At 49.7% G+C, this 21,975-nt stretch overlaps 2 protein-coding genes across 2 annotated transcripts in view; one reads left to right on the top strand and one right to left on the bottom strand.

Annotated features, from left to right (window-relative positions):
* The window catches only part of LOC311355094 (eomesodermin-like), a gene marked incomplete at both ends in the record, with an annotated part of 1,780 nt that extends 725 nt beyond the window's left edge, over positions 1-1,055 (top strand). Inside the window, one exon of the mRNA XM_084474829.1 lies at positions 185-1,055. Within this exon, the coding sequence (XP_084330955.1) occupies positions 185-1,055 (871 nt within the window). The remainder of the gene's footprint in view (positions 1-184) is intronic.
* A 6,554-nt stretch (positions 1,056-7,609) lies between these two features.
* Positions 7,610-20,220, bottom strand: osbpl7 (oxysterol binding protein-like 7; the record flags this gene model as incomplete). Its single annotated transcript, XM_084474990.1, has 21 exons — positions 7,610-7,718; positions 8,267-8,389; positions 9,618-9,744; positions 9,988-10,138; positions 10,691-10,835; positions 11,065-11,143; positions 11,447-11,510; positions 11,605-11,742; positions 12,271-12,407; positions 13,286-13,435; positions 14,666-14,834; positions 15,133-15,221; positions 15,795-15,930; positions 16,890-16,979; positions 17,466-17,584; positions 17,806-17,983; positions 18,263-18,403; positions 18,794-18,907; positions 18,999-19,052; positions 19,471-19,614; positions 20,089-20,220. The coding sequence occupies 21 exons, from the start codon at positions 20,218-20,220 to the stop codon at positions 7,610-7,612; spliced, it is 2,589 nt and encodes an 862-aa protein (XP_084331116.1).
* Positions 20,221-21,975: the final 1,755 nt, after the last annotated feature.

The raw sequence follows: 21,975 nt of genomic DNA, 5'->3' as shown, positions 1-21,975 counted from the left end.
TTCTGCGTCTCTGCGCTCGGGGCCACAAGGCGAGGGACTACTGGATGCTCGCTACATCGGTCTGAGGTTGGCAACAGGAAATAACACCTTCTTCTTCCTCTTCCTCTTCTCACACGCTCTGCACCCCCCTCCTCCTCCCCTCTCTTCCTCTCGCCTCCTCCCCCCTCTCTCCTCCCCCGCCCAGGCCCTACGCCCCCCTGGACAGCGACCGCCTCACCCCCTCCCCCCTGGGCGAGAGCCAGCAGCTGCTGCCCGGGACCTGCTACCCCCAGGCCTACCTCTCGGACCAGTACATGAGCCCCCTGCCCCAGGCCCGCCTCTACGGCCGCGAGACCCTCAGCATGGGCCAGCAGCACAAGGACCCCTCCCCCGGCCCGGGCCCCCACGGTCGCACCTGGTACCTGACCCCCCAGCAGAACATGGCGCCCGGCCGGCTGGACTTCTCCTCCTCCTACGAGACGGACTTCACCAGCAACGGCTTCTACAAGTCCTTCCCCCTGCAGACGCCGGCGCCCCACCATCACCACCCGGCGCTGGGCTACTACCCCGACCACGCCTTCGCCTCCCCGGGCGTGGCCGTCTCCGGGGGCTCCCCGGGGGGGTGGTCCGCCGGCCGGCCCTCCCCGCAGTACCTCAGCCCCCACAGTAAGCCCGCCCCTAGCCTAGGCTGGTTCCGGCCCGTGTCCTCCTCCTCCTCCTCCTCTGCCTCCTCTAACTCCTCCTCCTCCACGTCGCCCGGCGGCTCCCGGCTGCCCCCCTCAGGCTCCGCCCTCCTGGAGCCCCTCCCCCGGGGGCCCGGCCCGCAGGAGAAGGCCAAGGAGGGGGGCGTGGGGCTGTCGGGCGAGGACCCCTGGCTGGAGCCCCACTCGGTGAAGTCGGTGGACTCGGCCGACTCTGGGCTGTTTGAGGGGGGCGGCGGCGAGAGCAAGAAGAGGCGGGTCTCGCCGTACGCCTCCAGCACGGAGAACTCGCCGCCCATGCGCGGCAGCGGCGGCGAGGTCTGCGAGAAGGACGGCGGCGGCGACGCCGGGTACTTCGGCTTCTATTCCCACTGAGCGGCCGGGACAACATCACGACGCCAACTTCAGCCCCGGGACGCACGCAGGGTCGACCCCGGAGAGGCACACACAGGAAGCTCTGAGTCACACACCGAATCAACCCCGAGACACACGCTGTCAATTTCAAGACACAAACTGTCCCCTCCGAGACACACACATTCAGACACACAACTCTGAGCCAAACACGGTCAACTCCCAGGACGCACACAGACGCTTTCAACCCAGAGACAAACAGAGTCGACTGCAAGACACATCGTCACCTCCGAGACAAACACTGTCCCCTCCGAGACATCAGTGGTCACCTCCGAGACAATCAGAGTCCCCTCCGACACATCAGTGGTCACCTCCGAGACAATCAGTGTCCCCTCCGAGACATCAGTGGTCACCTCCGAGACAAACACCGTCCCCTCCGAGACATCAGTGGTCACCTCCGAGACAATCAGAGTCCCCTCCGACACATCAGTGGTCACCTCCGAGACAATCAGTGTCCCCTCCGAGACAATCAGAGTCCCCTCCGACACATCAGTGGTCACCTCCGAGACAATCAGAGTCCCCTCCGACACATCAGTGGTCACCTCCGAGACAATCAGTGTCCCCTCCGAGACAATCAGAGTCCCCTCCGACACATCAGTGGTCACCTCCGAGACAATCAGAGTCCCCTCCGACACATCAGTGGTCACCTCTGAGACATCAGTGGTCACCTCCGAGACAATCAGAGTCCCCTCCGACACATCAGTGGTCACCTCCGAGACAATCAGTGTCCCCTCTGAGACATCAGTGGTCACCTCTGAGACAAACACCGTCCCCTCCGAGACAAACACCGTCCCCTCAAAGACACACACAGTCCCCTCCAAGACACACACAGTCCCCTCCGAGGCAAACACAGTCACCTCCGAGACACCAGTGGTCACCTCTGAGACAAACACCGTCCCCTCCGAGACAAACACCGTCCCCTCAAAGACACACACAGTCCCCTCCAAGACACACACAGTCCCCTCCGAGGCAAACACAGTCACCTCCGAGACACCAGTGGTCACCTCTGAGACAAACACCGTCCCCTCGAAACATCAGTGGTCACCTCCGCGACAAACAAAGTCCCCTCTGAGACACAGATGCCCTTAAGTCCCTCCCACCTCCTCTTCAGGTAATTAACGCCGAGTTCACACTGTACATGTCTGTTGACCGATCTCATTGACTTTGCATGGGGCGCTCTCAAAATGCATTGTGGGTCAATCCGTTCCGTCGGCTCCGTTGCCTGCGTCAAAAAGTTGAGAAATGTTCAACTTTTCATGCAGCGACGGAATCCGTCGGCCAATCAGATCGCATCCCCCATACGTCAGACGCGCCCTCCGTCATCCGTCGACGGACGTGTACAGTGTGAACACGGCGTAAGACAAACACAGTCCCCTCCGAGACGCAGATGCCCTTAAGTCCCTCCCACCTCCTCTTTAGGTAATTAAGTAGTAAATCTTCCGCCAGGGTGAGCCACGTTCTAAATCTCTCCTGGTGTTCAGTGAGGTTGCGTCAACGGGCCGTTTATCCGACGACAGATTGTTCAAAGTGCGCTGATGGAAATCGGCCGCTCGACTGATTCTAAAGCGCGGGACTTCATGCGAGCTGACACTCCCGAGCGGTGAGGGTCCGGGGAGGTTAGCGTCAGGGCTGATGGTGAACCGCCAGCCGCCCTGCGGCCCCGCCAACACCTGACAGACATGCAGGAGAAACATCTGCACACCTGCTAGGTGACGGGCCCCTGCAGGGATGTTTATATGTATCACTGTCTCTCCAGCTCTCCCTGTGTCTCTCGCTCTCTCTCTCCCTGTCTCTCTCCCTGTCTCTCTCTCTCTCCTCCTCTTCTCTTCAGTTATCTCTGTCTCCTCACCGTCCAAGCTCAATAGTACAACCGGATTTAAAGTCAATAAAGTCCACAAGGAGCTCAAGCTTCCTCATTCAAAGACAGATCGTTCTTAATAGAAGTAACAAAGAATTAGACTCTTCTTTTCCCAAAGGCAGCGTACAGGGAGATTATAGCCTCCTATTCGATAGAATAGACTCATGTTTCCAACGTGACCGTAGCACCAGTGGGTTGAATCACCAGTGGGTTGTTCACGTGACAGTGGGAACGAAAACAAAATCTTTGTTAGTGGTTCTGTTCAGCCTTGTCCTCAACCTCGTCTCAGGCCTCCTCAGCCTGTTTCAGCCTCCTCAGCCTCATCTCAGTCCTCCTCAGCCCAGTTTCAGTCCTCCTTAGCCTCGTCTCAGCCTCCTCAGCCCCGTCTCAGCCTCATCTCAGTCCTCCTCAGCCCCGTTTCAGTCCTCCTTAGCCTCGTCTCAGTCCTCCTCAGCCCTGTCTCAGTCCTCCTTAGCCTCGTCTCAGTCCTCCTCAGCCCCGTCTCAGTCCTCCTCAGCGCTGTCTCAGCCTCCTCAGCCCCGTCTCAGTCCTCCTCAGCCTTGTCTCAGCCTCCTCAGCCCTGTCTCAGTCCTCCTCAGCCTTGTCTCAGGCCTCCTCAGCCCTGTCTCAGTCCTCCTCAGCCCTGTCTCAGTCCTCCTCAGCCCCGTCTAGCCCTTGTCTAGCTCTCAACCTGCATCGGCGTCTATTTGAGTCCAGGCCTGTCTGGAGACGCGGGACCAGGTGTGAACAGGGATTCACGTAGCGTGGTTATGTGTGAGTAGGTAGACAGGCGGCCAGGCCTGGCGCGCTGTCACGCCGCGGCCACAAAGGAAACCTAAGGTGATCAGACACTCTGTGAGTCTCAGGGCTCTCTCACGTAGCGCGGCGGTTTGACAGAATCCTGTTGCTCCCAGCGACGAAGAGGAGGGAGGGAGCCCAGCCAGACGCAAATCAGGCGCTTCACACCTCCTCCACCCCTCCACCCCTCCACCCCCTCCACCCCCTCCACCCCTCCTCGGCTCGGAGGCGGACAGAGGTGACACCGACGGCCTCCGTTCGTACACCGCTCAGCGAGAGACGCAGTTTAGTTTGGTTGTCACCGTTTTTTGGATCCCAGCTTCCCGTGACCCTTAAGGACGGAGCAGGATGAGGGTTTCACACCAGACGGGCGTTTACACCGAGGCAGTCTTTGACCGCTGCACAATAACCAAGGCTTCATCAAACAATATACATTCACCGGAATCAGTGATCAGGAGCAAACTGTTGTCTACACACACACACACATGTGCATGCATGCACGCATGCACGTGCACACACACACACACACACACACACACACACACACACACAATCAAAGAGCAGCCAATCCTAACAGAAATATGCATTGAATGCTGAAGCTGCCAATATTGATGCAAACATCTCCTTTGTAAGTTGTACAAGTGTAAACATTTAAAAGAAAATGCAAAATGCCAGCAAATAATCGCTTGATCGTATTTGCCTTATGAAGATTTTGTGGATGATGATGATGATGACGATGATGACAATGACAATGATGACGGCGCACATCAGACATTTTGTGTCCTCCCACTTCCAGTGGAGCGTTAGACGCACCATGTGACAGAGCTTCAGTGATTGGTCAGCTGACCCTCCTGAGCCGCTGGACTATGAGGACCGGGTCGACCCACGGTTCGAGCAGACTCAGGTCACATGACCCTCGATGCTGAGCGGACTCAGGTCACATAACCCTCGGTGCTGGGCAGACTCAGGTCAAATGACCCATGGTGCTGAGCGGACTCAGGTCACATGACCCATGGTGCTGAGTGGACTCAGGTCACATGACCTGTGGTTCGAGCAGCCTCAGGTCACATGACCCGCGGTGCTGAGCGTGCTCAGTTCACCTGCTCAGGCCACCTGACCTGAAGGGTTCTCCTGGCCTGAACTTAACAGAACTGTCGCAATATACTGATGTTAAAACGTTGAATTGCGTCTTCAAAGTGGAAACAACCGCCCAGCAGCATTTAGGGGAGGTGTTCTATGTTCTTAATTGCCCTGAAATGATGTACAGAAGAATGCAATATTATGGATATGTGGCACAATCAAGTGTCAAACTATGGGTATGTCTAATGCAGGACTTGAGGAAATTTTTATTTTTATTTTTTAAATCTGCAAAGACAACCCAAAATGGTTATTAATATATGATTAGTTAAAATGTACAGTAGACAATTCTTGTCAATGTTATTTTAAGTGCAATTAAGAGAAATGGCATTTGGTATATATTCAGGAGGGCGTTACAAAAACCTTTGATAACTAACCGCTTCCTGAAAGTGTAAATGTTTTGGATTAATGTTGTGTTAGATGGTTTGTCATGAAGTAGACCGTCAGTGAACCGGATTCAGAGCTCACGTCCATGAACAGTAGAATGCCTTTAGACGCCTCAGGACCGCCCCCCGGTGGAAATCAATGCTATTACAATAAGCGGTGCGATCATTTAAATTCTCGCCTGACAATCGAAATTAAATTCCCGTTTATGTATCCCGATCTTTCATAAGTGTATTTCTCTTATGTTTTCCAGATTTTTGCCATAGACAATACTGCGAAAAATATACTAACAGTATTTTCTTACATCCCGTAGGCCTGTCTGTTTGGTCGAGAGGGATTGGAATCAGGGTCATGATTGGGGAATCAGGTTCATGATTGTGGGATCAGGGTCATGATTGTGGAGCCAGGTCCGTTTTTTCTATTTCTCGAGATCTTGGTCTTGGATATTTTATTTGCGAGTTTATAATTCTCACAAAAGACGAATTTTGGCAATGAATAAAAAATAGAAAATAAAAATAGCACATGTCCAAATTAAAAAGATGTTTGAAAGGGAAATCATTTATTTATTAAAAGTGTCAGACTTGTGTATTGTACTGTTGTTTTTTATTAATGAATTAAACTTAATTGTAAACCTCAAACTGGTCTAATGCTTTTTGTTATGCTTAATTCAAGTGAAATTTAGCATTTGAAGGATTATCATTTGAAGGATATTTTATCACCTTAAAAATTGTATCAGTTTTATCATTTTAATTTATTAGTGCATAACTTTCTAGCACCAAGACGTAGGAGTTAGTTTTTCAGGCAATTCATCAAAAATGTAATCAATCGTTTTCAATGAAATTGAACCAATGTCCATCCAGTCAATTCTATCAGTGTATGGAAGTATTTATTTCATCATGGGTTCACATGTCTGCGTTATGCGTCTGGCGCAGTCACAATGCATTCAACTGCAATTGAAAATCATTAAAACACACTTGCTATGTTTTGCACAGATCTCCTTCCAACCAGTTGGATAAAACATTGACTGCTCTGATAAAGAAAAACACAAAGAAAGTACTAATGTAGTAGGAGCTCCTCCACCGGCACCAGAACGCGCCCTGCTCCGGGACATCGCCTCGTTTCAGCAGCCTGCCTGCTCGGTAGATATATGTGGTATATATATATATATATATACAAGTAATCAAGTCATTCCACACCTCATACAAATCTAGCAGGGATTTTTCAGGATGTGTCATAAATATTCTGCCTGTTAAGCCCTTTGAGACTGTAATGGTGATTAAGGGCAATACAAATAAAATTGACTTGAATTTGAAACGTGGTTGGGGGGGGGGGCATTAGTGTACACAGTAGATTGACTTCTTACATGGCTATAAAACACGCCTTTATTTCCAAATCTGGTTAAATAATGACCCCGTGTAGCGTAGGCAGGAGGATAAATAAAGCTATATACATGAACTTGAGTGAGGGGTTTTACAAATTTGTTTTATATCATCAATTAAAGTAGAGAACCTGTTTAAAAGAGAACTGGGCGAGGCCTGGTAGTTTTTCTCTTGGCATGTGATCCTAATCTGTTCACCTTCTAATTGGCTCAATCAATCAATTAAGGGGTTTAAAGGGTACGACCATGAGCCAGTCATGGGGGTATTTAAAGGGGAGGTATTTAAAGGTTAGTTCCACCTACGGGTTTAAAAAAATGTGATCGGCGCAGTCCTAACAGTCGTAAATGCTTTAGGAAGACGAACACATCTGTTCCATAGGAGCAGGTTTGAGGGGGCGTGGCCACACATGGACACAACCCACGTCCCGCTCACTGGAGCCAGGGGCCCCAGCCAATAGAAAGCTACCGTTCTGGTGAGGGGGTTTTCAACAGGAAGAAATCTTGTATTTTACTGAGAATTCCAAGTTGAACAACTTTAAGCTTTTAGTCAGACGGAAATGTTCACAGACACTTCCGACTGAAACAGTGATGTTGGGGATTACTGAGGCTTTAAGAGACCAGACCAGCAGCACCTGTGGATTGGTTTGCATGTAAGAGTTCTCTACAGGTCGACTGCTGCTATTGTAGGGACCACCTGTTCTTGGCTGTGCGTTTACCTTAATTAATTGGTTACCTGCTGACGAACTTAGTGAACATTTCTATTGAAACTGAGTTGGGGCCTTTTGGGGGGGGGGGGGGGGGGGGGGGGGGAAGGCGGGGGCAGAGGGGTTAGACGTGTTCAGAGAAGGTAAAGATCCCAGCATGCTCTCTGCTCCGCCGGGCTCCCAGGCAGCTCGTATCCTCGAAGGATCTTCATCTCTCCCTGCTCCTCCTCGTGGTGTCGGGGGGGGGGGGGGGTGGGGGTCACCACAGAGACATCCTGTCTACATTGGCGAAGCCCGGCTTCTCACGGAGCTTCCAGTAGCTTCCGTTGGTGACCCACACCTCCCGGCCAGCGGCGTCACGGCCCTGGCTGGAACACAACACACAGCGACACATCGGTCGGCACTCGGCCGTCTCCTCAGTAACACAACACCACACCACAACACACTGGTCGGCACTCAGCCGTCTCCTCAGTAACACAACACAACACCACAACACACCGTCGGGCACTCAGCCGTCTCCTCAGTAACACAACACCACACCACAACACACCGGGCGCCCCTCAGTACCACTGGTGTTTGAGGCGAACAGCGGAGAAGAAGTTCTTCTTATTGTATTTTGGTATCAAGTTAATAGATGATTGCTGTGAAGATCACAAAATCTATCTTTGTTGTAATCGGGGAATGGGTTAACCTAGCGACGGCTAGTGCTTGGCACTTGGTTCTATTAACATCCTTACTGTACCGACAGAGATATATTGTGGTTTCTTCTTCTTCTGACAAATGCAAATGCAAATTATTCTAAGTCGCTTTGGATAAAATGCTAAATTTAAATGTAAAATAAAATAAATAAATAAGAATCAGTAATAACAGATCTGATGTATAATTGATATGAATCATCATGTATTTCTAGTCATACTTGAAGAAGCGTGGGTGGTGCTCCTCCCCTCTCTTGGTCATCTGTCTCCGTCTCTCCCGCTGCATCTCCTCCAGCTCGTCCTTCTTCTTGTCCGACTCCTCCACCAGCCCGTCCTCCAGCATCCTGCAGGCCCCGCCCACAGGGCATCCACCAATCAGACTCATTCACACGATGCTCAAAAACATCAGCACACCATATTGGGGGGGGTCGGGAGGGGTTTGGGGTGTTTATGAGGGTGTTGAGGGTTAAGGGATAGGTTTGTTAAGGGTGAGGGTTGCTAAGGGTTAGGGTTGTTAAGGGTAAGGGTTATTAAGGGTCAGGCTATGGGGCAGAACACGAGGAGGACCCTAACCCTAACCGTAAGCCTAACACGCTGGGTGTTAGGGTTAGGGTAAGGGTTTGGGTTAGGGTTAGGGGATGAGGCCAGCATGTTGGTGTTGGGGTTAGGGTTAGGGTAAGGGTTTGGGGATGAGGCCAGCATGTTGGGGTTGTGGTTAGGGTTAGGTTTAGGGTCAGGATTAGGGATAGGGTTATAGTTAGGGTTAGGGTTATGGTTAGGGTCAGGGTTAGGGTTATGGTTGGGGTAATAGTTGGGGTTAGGATCAGGGTAATGGTTGGGGTTAGGGTCAGGGTTAGGGTCAGGGTAATGGTTGGGGTTAGGGTCAGGGTAATGGTTGGGGTTAGGGTTGGGGTTAGGGTCAGGGTAATGGTTGGGGTTAGGGTCAGGGTAATGGTCAGGGTAATGGTTGGGGTTAGGGTCAGGGTAATGGTTAGGATCAGGGTCAGGGTTAGGGTCAGGGTAATGGTTGGGGTTAGGGTCAGGGTTAGGGTCAGGGTAATGGTTGGGGTTAGGGTCAGGGTTAGGGTCAGGGTAATGGTTAGGATCAGGGTCAGGGTTAGGGTCAGGGTAATGGTTGGGGTTAGGCTCAGGGTTAGGGTCAGGGTAATGGTTGGGGTTAGGGTCAGGGTTAGGGTCAGGGTAATGGTTGGGGTTAGGGTCGGGGTAATGGTTAGGATCAGGGTCAGGGTAATGGTTGGGGTTAGGGTCAGGGTAATGGTTGGGGTTAGGGTCAGGGTAATGGTTGGGGTTAGGGTCAGGGTAATGGTTAGGATCAGGGTCAGGGTTAGGGTCAGGGTAATGGTTGGGGTTAGGCTCAGGGTTAGGGTCAGGGTAATGGTTGGGGTTAGGCTCAGGGTTAGGGTCAGGGTAATGGTTGGGGTTAGGCTCAGGGTTAGGGTCAGGGTAATGGTTAGGATCAGGGTCTGGGTTAGGGTCAGGGTAATGGTTGGGGTTAGGCTCAGGGTTAGGGTCAGGGTAATGGTTGGGGTTAGGGTCTGTGCTGTGACTGACCGCTGGTCGGGGCGCAGCCGGCTGTCGGTGGGGGGCAGCAGGGCCTGCAGCTCGGGGGTGAGCTCGTTCAGCTCGATGGCGAAGGCGGAGAAGCCGTAGTACAGCAGGTGGTCTTTGGGCTGGGGGGCTGCGGAGGAGGGGACGGGGGGGTTAGCTTAATGGTGGTTATGCTCAGCGGTTAACCAGGGTGTGGTTATGACTAACCAGAGGTGTGGTTATGGTTAACTAGGGTGTGGTTATGGTTAACCAGAGGTGTGGTTATGGTTAACTAGGGTGTGGTCAGCGGTTAACCAGGGTGTGGTTAATGGTCAGAGGTTAACCAGGGTTTGGTCAGTGGTTAACCAGGGTGTGGTTAGTGTCAGAGACTCACTGGGCTTCCAGATGCACTTGGGCGTGGGCAGGGTGTCGCAGTAGATGCCCTCGTGCCACAGCCCCCCGAAGCGGTGGATGATACTGCCGCCCTGGTCCAGCACCGTGCCCTGCACCTCGTTCTTGGTGGTCTCCGAGCCCCAGTAGCGAGCCTGCAACACACACACACACACACACACAGCGGGCTGCCTCATCACCACACACTACAGGAGGGCAGAGAACCAGCAGGTCGTGTGTTCTCTCTGCTCATGACCGAGAGGGGACTCATCACATGCAGATTCATCACGACGACTTTACTATTTAAAGTCCCAATGCGTACGATTCAGCCCTTCCAAGTGAGTAGGCAGAAGTCAACAAACAGAGTATAAAGTAATTGACTCATATTATAGCACCAGGTGTGAGTGTGGTTAGCCGTTACAAGCCGTTTTTGAAAATCGGCCTCTTCTGACATCACAAGTGGGCGTGTCCACCTAGATGGGTGACGGTTTTCTACAGCGTTTTCTGCAACGTTTTCTACAGTCCACTGGGTAGGCTGGTAGACTAGATCTATCCAGCACACATCTAGGTGGACACGCCCACTTGTGATGTCAGAAGAGGCCGATTTTCAAAATATGTCACTTTTAATGTCTTACACCACACCAGCCATTGTCATTGAAAGTGCGTCCGTGTGAACATGTGAGGAGCAGCCTGGCGGTGGGACGCACCTTAACGAAGGTGATCCTGCAGGTGCAAGCCGGGCTGCTGAGGTTGGTGATGGTCACCTCGCCGTAGTGCTCCAGGTAGCGCTGCTGGCTCAGCACGTTGTGGATGCAGGTCACCACCTTGTTCCACTCGTAGTGGTCACCGTAGCTGAGCACGGGAAACACCAGTTAGAACAGAAGAGTTATCAGAACAGGAGAGGAAGGGTTTCAGAGCAGGGGGAGGAGGAGGAGACGTGAAACAGAAGGAGGAGTAGGGTTTCAGAACAGGAGGAGGAGACGTGAAACAGAAGGAGGAGGAGGGTTTCAGCACAGGAGTTCAGGGCAGGAGGAGGAGGAGTTTCAGAGCAGGAGGAGGAGTTTCAGGGCGACGTGCGTACCTTGGGATCTTGAGGTTCACCATTCCCGTCGGCACGATCTCCAGCGACTTCCCCCAGAACTTGTTCTTCCACCGCTGGTCTGCGATCAACAACCAACCAGCGTGCCGTTACTCGCCACGCAGAACCATTACAGAGCTCCAGAACCAGTACAGAGCTCCAGAACCAGTACAGAGCTCCAGAACCAGTACAGAGCTCCAGAACCAGATCAGAGCGCCAGAACCAGTTCTGAGTGCCAGAACCAGTTCAGAGCTCCAGGACCAGTTCAGAGCACAATGTAATCGTAGGGTTAATGCATTTTGTTCGGGGGGATCCTTATGCATCAGCATTAGCCGTAGCATTAGTGTTAGCATAGTGTTAGCATTAGCATTGGGACGAGCCTCACCCTGCCAGAAGGAGAAGTTGTCTGACTCGGCGTGGCAGGCGGAGATGGGCGGATGGTGGGAGACCTGGAGGGAAGAAGAGAACTGTTGAAGATCCTCTGAGCCCCGGCTAGTTCTGCCCGGCCCCGACTGGTTCTGACCGGCCCCGACTGGTTCTGACCTGCTCGCTGATCATCCTAAACCCGCGGTCTTCCCTCACACACTCGTAGGTCTCCCCCAGCACCGGGTTGAAGGGCTTGTAGCGGTTCCGGAAGATCGCAGAAGAATACCCAGAGATGGCGAAGGCAGCGACGTAGACCTGCAGGAGGTACAGTTACGACACATTACATCGCATGACATGACATTACATTACATCACATGATATCACATCACATTACATGACATGACATGACATTACATTACATCACATCACATTTCATCCCACATTATAGAAGAAGAATCATTCAACCTCTTTAATGGACCTCAGCTAAACGCCCTGTTTTTAGAAGCATGTCTGTGCAGCACTTTAGTAGTCATGATTTGAATACCTTCATGTCATCAGCCTCGGGTGTAAATCTCTTTGGATGAAAGTGCTAAAATGAACACCACATATTTCACATGTACACGTAAAATCTTCAAAGACGTGATCCCAGGTATGGCTGCCATTCGTGTTTATGTGTTTCAAAGAAAAGCTCTGGTCGATACGAGGTTGTTTCACTCGTCTTAGTCTCTGCTTTCATGCACAGCACTTCCTGAATCACAGACGCCGTCACCATCAGGAGCTGCAGGTGTGTGCTGCTACCATGACGGCCCTGTGGTGTAACTGGGGGACCAGGCGAGGCCTCACCATCCTCTGGTAGGGGTCTGCCGTCCTGCTGGCCGTGTCCAGCAGCTCAGAATACTCCAGCTCCTCACACAGCCTCTGCAGCAGGTTGATGGGCTCGTTCAGAGGAGCGGGCATGGACACTCTGGACAGGTCCTTACCTGGACGGGACGGTGTGGTTTATGATGAAAGGCTGTTAGAGGTTGTTTAGTAGCAACGCGCAACAACAACCAAACCAAACCAAACATGCATTGATTGCTTTTCAGCTAGTTCCAGTGGTTTAGGTTAACTGTTTAGCACGGTTTACTATTGATTACGACTGGCTATTACCAGTAAGGGGGGCAGGTAGGTTTGTTGTAGGCTCAAGAATGCCTCAGGTAGACTGTGGACATAGGTGAGTCTGAGGCCAGTACCTTACTCTGGGATCAAACACCCTAACCACGCACCACTAACCACCCTAACCACTAAACACCCTAACCACCCTAACTACTAAACACCCTAATCACTAAACACCCTAACTACTAAACACCCTAATCACTAAACACCCTAAACGCAGTCCAACCTAAAAACTAAACACCCTAACCACTAAACACCCTAACCACCCTAACTACTAAACACCCTAACCATTAAACACCCTAACCACTAAACACCCAAACCACTAAACACCCTAACCACTAAACTAACCACCCTAACCACTAAACACCCTAACCACAACCTAACCACCCTAACTTCAATCCAACCTAACCACTAAACACCCTAACCACAACCTAACCACCCTGACCACTAAACACCCTAACCACAACCTAACCACTAACCACCCTGACCACTAAACACCCTAACCACAACCTAACCACTAACCACCCTAACCACAATCCATCCTAACCACTATCACAACACTTTCCAGCCCCTTAGACATTAGAGACATAGACACTTTAGACATTAAAGTACAACAAAATGACATCCAGTCCACGATCTGATCAGAACATCTGAACCCTTCTCTGACAGATGAGGACTGCTGGCTGAGAGCTGTGCTGCCCACCAATGTTGTTGTAGAGGATTGCCATGAGGCCCACGTGGCTGTTGTCTGGACAGTGGGCCGGCAGCACGATGCGGCGCCCCCCTGTGGTCTTGGGGACCAGGGTGCTGGGCGTCTGGGACACGCTGGCCCGGTACTTGACGGTTTCTGACGCTGGAGAGACAAGGACATAAGGAGCATCATGAAACATCAGCAAAGTCTCGGACGGACGTGTTTCAAATGAGGTGAACGTCTATTGGATGAATCCACATCTGGTCCTACGACCACAACAACCCGACATTTTGCTGCCCGGTCCCAGTCCGGTGGAAACACTGTGCACCCCACTGTGATGCCACCACCCCCTTGCTGTCAGGGAGAAGACCTTCCAGCTCTGACAGCTAGCCCTGGTTCTTGCTCTAGTTCTAGCTCTATGAACTCTAGCTCTGGTTCTAGCTCTATGAACTCTAGCTCTGGTTCTAGCTCTATGAACTCTAGCTCTGGTTCTAGCTCTATGAACTCTAGCTCTGGTTCTAGCTCTATGAACTCTAGCTCTGGTTCTAGATCTATGAACTCTAGCTCTGGTTCTAGCTCTGGTTCTAGCTCTATGAACTCTAGCTCTAGTTCTAGCTCTATGAACTCTAGCTCTAGTTCTAGCTCTATGAACTCTAGCTCTAGTTCTAGCTCTATGACCATAGGGCCGTGACCTCTAGCTCTAGTTCTAGCTCTATGACCGTAGGGCCGTGACCTCTAGCTCTGGTTCTAGCTCTATGACTGTAGGGCCGTGACCTCTAGCTCTGGTTCTAGCTCTATGACTGTAGGGCCGTGACCTCTAGCTCTGGTTCTAGCTCTATGGCCCTAGGGCCGTGACCTCTAGCTCTGGTTCTAGCTCTATGGCCTTAGGGCCGTGACCTCTAGCTCTGGTTCTAGCTCTATGGCCCTAGGGCCGTGACCTCTAGCTCTGGTTCTAGCTCTATGACTGTAGGGCCATGACCTCTAGCTCTGGTTCTAGCTCTATGGCCCTAGGGCCGTGACCTCTAGCTCTGGTTCTAGCTCTATGACTGTAGGGCCGTGACCTCTAGCTCTGGTTCTAGCTCTATGGCCTTAGGGTCGTGACCTCACCCGTAGTACACCTGGTTTACCAGGAGACTATGCATGCAAGAACCGTACCCATGCTGTGTTAGGGTTAGGGCTTGTACTGGTACTGTACTGGTACTGTACTGGTTCTCTTCTCGTTCTGTGCTGTACTAGTTCTGTACTGGTACTGTACTGGTCTGTACTGGACTGGTTCTGTAGTGGTTCTGTAGTGGTAATGTACTGGTCTGTACTGTACTGGTTCTGTACTGGACTGGTTCTGTCTTGGTTCTGTACTGGTTTGTACTGATGCTGTACCAGTTCTGTACTCACCGCGCCCCTCGTCATGCTCAGAGTTGCTGGTGGTTCCTTCGCTGAGTCCTGATTCGTCAGACGCTTCCGACCAGCTGGCGCGTTGGATGTCATCGCTGGCGTCGAAAAACTCTTCGACCGAGTCGCTCAGTGACACCGTGCGTCTGCGGCCCCCTGCTGCTGCCCCCGCCTGAGGGGAGAGGAGGGAGGAGGGGAGGAGGGAAGGGAAGGGAAGGGAGGACGGGAGGAGGGAAAGAGGAAAGGAAAAGAAAGGAAAGGAGGGACGATGGAAGTAGCCAAAGAAGTGAGAGGGGCAGAGGGGAAATAAACAAAGAGCAAGAAATAAAAGAGGAAAATAAAGAAATGCAGAAAGAAACAAAGTAAGCAATGAGAAGGTTATGATTCCTCAGAGAAGGCCTTCAGAATAACCCTATGAAGGTCAACGTTCTAAGGCCCAGAATCTCCTCGTCTCAGGTATAGGAGCCTACCTCCGGAGGGGCGTTAGGCCCCCAGGCCTCCTGCAGCCTCTGGCGCTCCGCCGCCAGCGCGTCGTGGACCGTCTTGAGCGAGGCCAGCACTGCAGCAACACAACACAGATGGTAGATGGTAAATGGACCGCGCTTTTCTAACCAGTGGCCACTCAAAGCGCTTCATAATACTGCCGAACATTCACCCATTCGTGCACACATTCACACACCGACGGCGGTGTCAGCCACGCAAGGCGACAGCCAGCTCGTCAGGAGTAGTTAGGGTGAGGTGCCTTGATCAGGGACAACTCGACACTCTAGAAGCTAGGAGGAGCCGGGGATCAAACTAGCAACCTTCCGGTTACCAGCCAACCCGCTCTACCTCCTGAGCCAAGTGCCGCCCCATGTTGTGTGAGAGATCGACCGCTAGCGGTTAGCCACGTGTGTCTCATCCTCCCTGGTCTCCCCCTCTCTCTAGCACCCCCAGGCTGACTCCCCCTCCAGGCCCGACCATCCCTCCCACGCCTCCCTCTCTCTGACCTCTGACCTCAACCAAAGTCGGCTTCACCCATTTTTGTAGTTTTTACTCCCATAACATTTCTTGTAACCGGCGTGATGATTATGACCAGGGTCTTGGTGAGGTGACACTCAGATGAATGCAGCGCGGCCTCTGGACTACCGACCTCTCAAGGAGACGGTGCAGAAGTCCTGCTGGGTCTTGCGGCTCTCTGTGGACTCCCCGCTGGGAGGAGAGAGCTGGGAGCAGACGTAGTCTGGGATGGAGGCCACGGAGGAGGTGCTCAGGTGGCTGGACGACAGCTGCAGGAGAGGGGGGGAAAGGTGGAGGTGTTGGTGGAGGAGGTGCTCATGGAGATCATCGTGTTCTCCACCACTGGGAGACTGGTGGAGATCACATCTCAGGGGTCTTTGGTTGTTTCTATATCTTTCCACTGTTTCACTATTTGAGTTTTATTATTAGATTATTAAATTAAATTATTGGTTCCACTATATGATAAGGATGCTTTTAGTAACCATTGCTGAACATCAGTGACAGACTGGGAGCAAAAAACGGCCGGGGGGGGGGGGGGGGGGGGGCCTTCTGGCATCTGCCCAAATGCCAGACCGTCCAGTCCGTCACTGCTGAACATTGACTAACAGTTCATCATAAGTTTACTAACGGTCTAGTAACCATTTACAAATGGTGTTCATGTTCACTAACATAACGGGGTTCTTGTTAAATAAGGTGCTAATGTTTACATTATTTAAAAGGGTTAAGATTAACCCTTACCACTATGCTAATAATATATAATAGGGTTAATGGGTCTAACAGGGTCTAACTGGGGCTAACTGGGTCTAACTGGGGTTAATGGGTCTAACTGGGTTCTACAGAGGCCACATACTGAACTATAACAATGATCCTAGCGTGGGTCTAGAAAGAAATGTTTTCCCAACAACTCACCGATTTAGTAATCCCCCGAATTGGCTTTGGATTGGAAAGACGCGGGTCAGATACTTAAATACTAAAACAGGGATTCATAAGCTACAAGATGAACCATTCCTAAACACTGATCCATTCATTAAATCACCGATCTATAAGGATTTCATATAATGCCTGTTAAGATATCTCCAGGTATTTAAGGTAAAGTCCTGAAGGTATTTCTGCCTTTTAAACATCCAGTGAACCAAAGGTTGGCTACTAAGTGACCCTTGACCCCGAATCTGACCCTAACATCAGCAGCCCGGTGTGAGCCAGAGACTCACCATCCCCAGAGACTCACCATCCCCAGCGCCTCCACCCGGGACATGGTCCGGGAGTGGCCCCACACCCGGCAGGACTTGGACTTCTTGGGCTTCTCCAGGCAGAGGTTCTGGGTGGAGGTAAACATTAATATTACGATTTATTACGGTACATTTTGGGAGGTTTTTGAGGTAGACGTTATTTATTACAATTTATTAAGTTACATTTTTTTGTTTTTTTGATCAAACGTTATCATAGGTCATATATTAAGGTTATATATATATATATATATATATATATATATATATATATATATATGTATTATATTATATGTTTCTTATGCTACACATGGTGTTCATGCTGTTACCAGTTCATGCTCTGACCATTCATTTTTTTAAATGTAATTTCACAATGCACATTAAACATTTCATAAGGTGCTATATAAGCTCCTTCTCCTGGTACCTGTACCATGTGACATTCTGTCTCCGGGTACCTGTACCATGTGACACTCTGTCTCCTGGTACCTGTACCATGTGACATTCTGTCTCCGGGTACCTGTACCGTGTGACACTCTGTCTCATGGTCCCTGTACCGTGTGTGGTGAGTCTCCTGGTACCTGGATGCTGATGATGCGCTGCAACTCTCCATTGGAGATGGGCTTGTGGTTCTCCAGTGCCTGCAGCTTCTCGATCAGACGGCTCAGCTCAGACACATCCAGCTGGCAGCGGTTCAGCTCTGACACCACAAGGAGAGAGACCACCACATCATGTTGAAAGGCTGGCTAATTAAATGGACCAATTATATATGGTTAATATGAAAGGCTTTCTTTCATATACATCATTATATGACTGATGTACACTGAAAGAAGGATATATATATATATCTATATATATGACTGATGTACACTGAATGAAGGATATATATTGATATGAATACTGTATGCCACATGTTGTTACCCGCGACACAGCTGTCATGGTCCTGGCTCTGCTGCAGCCAGGCAGACACCTTTCCGTTCGCCTCCGTGCTGGCCCCCTCAGGCCCCTCCGATGCCCTGGCTGCATGGGGCCCCTCCGAGGGCCTGGCCGCGGGCCCTGAGTAGAGGCCCGGGGAGCTCTGGTAATGGGGATATAGTGGCTGAGATGGGAGAGGAGGGAGGAGAGGAGGAGAGGAGGAAAGGAGAGGAGAGGAGGATAGGAGAGGGGAGGAGGAGAGGAGAGGAGAGGAGAGGATAAGGGAGGTGGAGAGGAGAGGAGAGAAGAGGAGAGGAGAGGAGAGGAAGGGAGAGGAAGAGGAAAATGAGGAGGGGAGGGAGGAAAGTGGCGAGAAAGAGTAAGGAATGAAGCAGAAGGAAGATGAAATAAGAAGAGAAGAGCAGAACAAAGAAGCTGAGGTTTTCTTTGAGGTGATATTTACCAAGTCTCCATTTTGTTGGGCTAATCCCACAGGAGTGGCAGCCTGGAGGAAGCCGTTGTGACCGAGAGCCTCGTTCTTCTTGTACAGGCGGTGAGCTTGTAGCTTAGTGACCCAGATGTAGAACAGCTCATGGCTTTTCGCCTTGAGGAGATGAAGAGAAAAACGATTCATAATGTGTTCCCGAGCATCCTAATGACCTCCTCTGTCCATGTTTGCATGAGGTTTATAACGTGATATGTTATGTTAGTATATGCTACACGTGAACCTCCTAAGTTGGCGCAATTTGATTGGTTCACAATCTCGGGATATTGGGCAATATCCCATGACTGAGATCTCAAACTATTGTTTTCATTGCGTCGTCACGCTAATAATAACAAATAAATCCTGGCAAAAAGTGTTATCTTGTTTATATTGGAGTTTTCACGTGTAGTATATACTAAAACAATTATTCACCTCAGGCTCTGTGAATAGTGGGGAATAGCCCAATAAATATTTTCTGGGAGGGGGGGGGGGTCGGGGCTCCAGACCCACCTTGACGTGGTACAGGATGTCGCCCGTGTCCAGGTCGATGCGGTAGGTCTTCTTGTTCATGGACATCACCGCCACGCTCACGTCCAGAGAGCCCTGGATTCTTCCCCTGGAGATCTTCAGGAACACAAAACATTTGCTTGATTATTGAAATACGTCATTTAATTAAAATAAGAAACACTTTTTTACTTAAAAATGGTTTACTTACATCTTGTTGATTTTTGGAATACCTCAAAATCCCTGCTTCCAAAACAAAGTATCTCTGAAAGAATGACAAGATCACACATTGGCAATTAAAGAACACTTTACAATAAGGGTGCATTCATCAACCTTTAGTTATACATTTATTATCATTAGGTAAAGAAGTAATAATCCTTAACTAATAGTTAATTAACAGTTAACTAATGGTCTCCTAATAAATTACTAATGGTCTCCATGTTTATTAATGGTTAATATTAACTAAAGTAATAGTGTTCATGTTAACTAACTAAGGTATGAATGAATGCATTATTTAATAGGACTAAGGTTAACCCGGATGCTATTCCTAACCCCTATGCTAATTCCATAGAATATTGCTTATCACTGCATTAGCTAATGTAAATTAATTAAATAATGTACTCTTCATGTACAGTGTTGCCAAAACGTTTCAAAATAAAAGCTCAGAGTGCTGGATTCCCCACCTTGTGCCAGCCTTTCAGTGGCCACTTTCTCCTCTTCAGCATGTAGCCCTCACAGATGCCAGGAAGTGTCATGTCCTGAGGTTTGTCACTTCCTGTCTGCACCTCCATGGGCAGCTCATCCATCACCTCCCAGTCCTTGATGTTCTGCAGACAGGGAGAACATCTGGTTTGGACTAAAAGACGACAAGGTGTTGTGGGTTCTTCAGCTCAATTCTTATTCAACATTTTTTAAATTAAGACTTGAACATCCGGTATATCTGGCACTAGAATCCGGGAGGAATTTATAAATATTTGAATGATGATCAAATCTTCAGAATGGATGCTGTTCTATTTAGAAATAATTTATGCCTCTCAGATCAGAAAAGTGATCTGAGTAAATGAAACAGCAGCTGTCTATATCGTCTTCCCTGGACGCTGGGGTCCTTCCAACATGGAGGCTCTGCCGAGCGAGGATCCTTTTACCGTCTGGACTCCAGACAGTGTACGGTTTCCCTGCCAGCTTCCCTCGCAGCGGATCACATTCAGGCTTTCAATCTGACCGTTTATTGGCCGATGCATCGCCTCAGTCAGCACACATTGCAGGTCATCGACTTGACCTTTCACCTCTGACCTACTCACCTGTCTGGAGTGGGGGGACGAGGCAGTGCTGCTACTCCGTGAGTGGCAGGGCTTGTTCCAGGAGGGCGACGCCTTCTCCAGCCCGCTGGTCATTGATTGGCTGCGGTTCAGCACCGATGAGTAGGACTCCATTTTGAGTGTAGTGACGGTGGACTCTCAGTGAGATGAGCTGTGCTCTGCCGCAGGGGCTGGCTCATGTTATGATGGCGTCTGCTTCGGGTGAGAGGGAGGACCGTCAATCAAATAAATGGTCAAATGAATGTTTAATGATGTCACGCAAACACAGCCCATAATAGGGGTGGGAATCTCTTGGCACCTCACGGTTCAATTCGATTCCGATTCAGAGGTCAACGATTCGATTCTAAAACGATTATCGATGCAACAATTTTCCATACATTTCCATGCAGGATTATCAAAAAAATATATATACATCTGTGATTGCTACTCAGAGTTTGCTAATCACTTCCTACTTGTGTGATGATCATTAAAGACAATCAACAGATGAATTACCTTATCTAATATTTTATATTGGATAAAGTCGGTTCTCTGCGCAGAGAACCCGCAGGCAGAAAGGAGAGTTTGCTGTAGCGCTCTGCAGCAGGCAAACATATTTAATAAAATATTTAAAAAATAAAAAAATATATATAGATTTATTTTATTACATTTGTTTCCGATTATTAATTTTTCTGCATCGGAACGGAATCGTTCTAGAAAGAATCGCGATACATCAAAGAATCTATTATTTTTCCAACCCCTAGCCCATAATAATAGAACACAACAGAGCAACCCTTTCCAAGCATATTTCTGAGACAGGGGGATTCCTTTAAAACAATCTGATTCATTAATGATTCATTTGAAAAAACAAATCTATAACATTCAGTAGTTAATCATTTGTGTGTCTTCTCTCTTATGCATAGAAAGTATCTGGACCAGATTTCCGACAAATTTGAATAAACCAATTGTTATTTTTTACAGGATAATGCATCTTCTACTGTGCTCAGACTACATCACATTAGGGTGACAAGTAGGAAACTAAAATGTATCTCATGGGTTTGATACAACGCATCACAAATCCCTTAACCTAGTTAGCATGAATGGGTTGGCTGATGTGTGACAGGACTTCACCTCAAGAGAAAACAGCTCTGCCCCACAATGCTCCTGAAGCGCAGGAATGCTGGATGCTTTATATTGAGACCAGCCCTTGGGATAAAATGGCTGCCATGTCTCTAAAACCAGAGCAGCCCCGCCCTCAAGGAGCAGATTAACAACATCCCACTAATTGGCTTTTATCAAGAGCCGTTTTTAGCAAGCTGTCAGTGGGAGACGCAGAAACGAGATCACAGGAGCAGAGAACACGGCCGGTGACAGCTAATGAGGCGCTGGCTGCGGGCCGGCCAGGACTAGGGAAGGGAAAGAAGTCACTCACGATGTTTACTTTGACCAACAATGCACGTCCATCTTGAGGAGGTCAAAACAAACATGCCCACTACACCGTCTGACAACAAAACTATGAATCCAACAGAGATCACTTTGGATATTTCTGAATGCACATGGTCAGTTTGTACCATCAAAACACCTCGTTATTCTGTATAACACATCCTTCTGAATATGTAACGGAAGCACGATTGTCAAAGTTGGTGCCACCTAGTGGCTAACTCTTGGAACAGAAGTAATATATATCTTGTTGATTTTATAGACAGACTTCTCTGGCCTGTAGTATAAATGAGACCAGGTGGTCTGTGTGGCATCAGTATCACATTGTAGTTAGAATCAGTATTTCTCTCACACACACACACACACACACACACACACACACACACACACACACACACACACACACACACACACACACACACACACACACACACACACACACACACACACAGG

This window comes from Micromesistius poutassou, assembly GCF_964030765.1.
Source record: "Micromesistius poutassou genome assembly, chromosome: 11".
NCBI classification, from domain to species: domain Eukaryota; kingdom Metazoa; phylum Chordata; class Actinopteri; order Gadiformes; family Gadidae; genus Micromesistius; species Micromesistius poutassou.
Note: the sequence above shows the minus strand (reverse complement) of the source record. Positions and strands in the feature narration are given on the sequence as shown.